The sequence below is a fragment of the Equus quagga genome, unplaced genomic scaffold, assembly GCF_021613505.1.
Source record: "Equus quagga isolate Etosha38 unplaced genomic scaffold, UCLA_HA_Equagga_1.0 83967_RagTag, whole genome shotgun sequence".
NCBI classification, from domain to species: domain Eukaryota; kingdom Metazoa; phylum Chordata; class Mammalia; order Perissodactyla; family Equidae; genus Equus; species Equus quagga.
In genome coordinates, this window is record NW_025803464.1 from 478 (window position 1) to 3,460 (window position 2,983).

At 61.1% G+C, this 2,983-nt stretch overlaps 1 protein-coding gene across 1 annotated transcript; it reads left to right on the forward strand.

The window, feature by feature from the left end:
- Positions 1-290: 290 nt before the first annotated feature.
- On the forward strand, positions 291-2,857 carry LOC124234522 (integrin beta-2-like; the record flags this gene model as incomplete). The annotated part of the gene is made up of 4 exons (XM_046651869.1): positions 291-461; positions 747-961; positions 1,093-1,248; positions 2,762-2,857. Coding segments are annotated over 4 exons (638 nt in total), but the record flags the coding sequence as incomplete, so codon positions are not given.
- Between the last annotated feature and the right edge of the window lie 126 nt (positions 2,858-2,983).

The window sequence follows — 2,983 nt, forward strand, 5'->3', positions numbered from 1 at the left end:
GGGACAGGTCGATTTGCTTGGTGGCTGCTGACGGAGACGGGCTTGTGGGTAGATCCAGGTAGATGTGAATGTCAACCATGCTTCATAAGCCAGGAATACACCTTGATGGAAGTACATCCCCACCTTCTTCTACTTGGGAAAGGGTTCTCGATCAGATGTTCAGATCTAACTGGGCGCCCTGTGTCTTACCCGCAGGCCTCGGAGAATGCGGGAGCCATGAGGACTTCGGGACCTGTGGAGGGGTGTCCGTGCCCCCAGACACCCTCACTCTCTGCCCTCTCTGCCGGCAGGTCAGGCAGCAGCATTCAACGTGAACTTCCAGCGGGCCGAGGGCTACCCCATCGACCTGTACTACCTCGTGGACCGGTCCAACCCCCTGCTCAATGACCTCTTCCACGTCAAGAAGCTGGGGGGCAACCTAGTGCAGGCCCTTAAGGGAATCACCGAGTCAGGCCACATCGGTGAGGCCGAGCTCCTCAGTCCCGCCCAGAATCCCGGCCGCCCTGCTACCCACACCTCCACCCACTCACGTCCCAGGGGCGGGCGCTGGGGGCTCAAGACACAGTGTCTCCGGGGGTGTCCGCACCGAGGCCACTCCTGCTCACACACACACACCACAAGCCATCCTGCTTTCTCCCCTGGCTGGCTCAAGGTAGGGAAACCGAGGCTCTGCCCTTGGGGGCCACCCAAGGCTCACGGGTACGCCCTACCACAAGCCTCTCCCACTCATCCTGCCCCCGCCTCAGGCTTAGGGTCCCTCATCAACACGCACCCTGAGAAGATGCAGGACCCGTGCCCCGACCAGGAGAAGGCGTGCCAGCCCCCACTCGCCTTCAGGCACGTGGTGAAGCTCACCGATTCCAACCAGTTCCAGACAGAGGTCGGGAAGCAGCTGATTTCTGGACACCGGGATGCCCCCCAGGACGGGCTGCACGCCCTGATGCAAGTGGCTGCGTGCCCGGTACGGCCCCGGCCGCCTTGGTCCCCATGCCGAGCTCAGTCCCCATGCCAAGCTGCACCTCTTCTCCTCTGCTCCTTGTGGGGGCCCCACGGGGGAAACTGACGAAGATAACCCCGCTGTCTTCTGCTCAGGAGGAAATCGGCTGGCGCAATGTCACGCGGCTGCTGGTGTTTGCCACGGACAATGGCCTCCCTTTTGTGGGCTCCGGGAAGCTAGGCACCATCCTGACCCTCAATGACAGCCGCTGCCACCTGGAGAACACCACGTACAAACGCAGCAATGAATTCGTGAGTGCCACATCCCTGGTGTCCTGGGAGGGAGTGGACACAGCACAGGGGGAAACACCTGGGCCGTGGGGGGAATCCCGGGGCTGTCTGTGGCTGTGCCCCAGGGAGCCGGGAGGCCAGGGTCCTTACAGCCACCTTGCTATAATCCGGGGCTCCCTCCTTCGATCTAAACAGCAGATCTGTGCGGGAACCAGCGGAGCCCCAAGCGGGGCAGTGTTAGGTCTCTCAAGCCCCACGTGGGCTGGCCGCCCGCTGAGCCGCCCACCCTCCTCAGACTGGACACAGGCCCTGTGGACGCTGGCTGGAGCCACTCCCCTGCTCTGGGCCTGTGAAGTAGCCGCTGCCCCCAGGCTGCAGCCCGGGCCTCCCCTGCCCTCCCCAAACTCACCATGGGCTTGGGGTCCCTACCCCTGGGGCATCACCCTGCCCTCTCAAACCCCGTCTCATCTCCGAGATTCCCCAGGCACAGGGGCCGGGATGGAGGCACCCCCGGGTCCTCCACCTTCCCCAGCTCCCTCCTATGTGGTGCCTGCCAGCCGGCAGAGGGAGCACAGCTGGGAGTCCAGGGGTGAGGGGAGGGGCCCAGGGCTGGGGGCGAGGACAGGCTTGTTGTGTGGCGGTCTCCTCCCCCGGGCAGAGGCGCTGTATTAATGGCACCGGGCGGGCAGACACCACCTGTCACGGGAGTTTGCCCTCCCCTCCTGTGAAATGATGTCTGTGCCCTGGAATTGTAAACTGTGGGGGCCGCAAAGGACTTTAGAGATGGGACCCCTCAGGGGTTCTCACCCGGAGCCCACAGACTCTGGGGCTGTGGCTGGATAACAGGAGGGATCCATGACCTGGACAGGAGATGTGACACCTGAGGTTCTGGTGAACCTCTGCCTGCAGGCGAGCATGTGCTTCCAATAGGAAAATAGAGTGGGTGCTGGGGCCGTATCTGAGGTCTGCCCCCAGTAGGAGGAGGGGTATCTCCCCAGCACCCCTCAAGTGGGGACACCTCACAGTCTGTTTACTGTCCTCTCCACCTGGACGTCTGGGAGCGGTTCCTGGCCGCTTGATCTCCCTTTCAGTGCGGTGATCAAGAAGCACAACACTACCTCTAATACCTTCCTGTTTATTTGTTTATTTCTTGCTGAGGAAGATTGGCCCGGAGCTAACATCTTGCCCATCTTCCTCTATTTTGTATGTGGGACACCAGCAGTGCATGGCTTGATGAGTGGTGTGTGGGTCCCCACCCAGGATCAGAACCCGTGAACCCAGGGCGGCTGAAGCAGATCACGTGGACTTAACTACTGTGTAACCAGACAGGCCCCTCTAATACTTTCTTAACTGTGCTTCAGTCTCATCAGTTTCCCTTATAATCTCATTGTTTTATGCACTGGGAACATCATTCGAATGGGCCTATGGGTGGCACTGGGCCTTGGGCAGTTGCTGCTGTCGGGCAGGAGTGGGTCAGTAGCCTTGATGGCTTGTCCCCAACCTCCGGGGCCATCTGACCTGTGTCTCCTCTCAGGACCGCCCATCGGTGCGCCAGCTGGCCCATAAACTGGCTGAAAACCGCATCCAGCTCATCTTTGCTGCGACCGAGAGAATGGTGAAAACCTATGAGGTAAGTGGAGTCGGGGTCTTGAGCAACATGGGGGACGGGGCATTTCAGCCGAATGAGGACGAAACCCAGCGTTGCCACAGGCTGAGCTCTGCTTCCATGGGCTGGGCGCTGGGCAGTGGGTCCGCC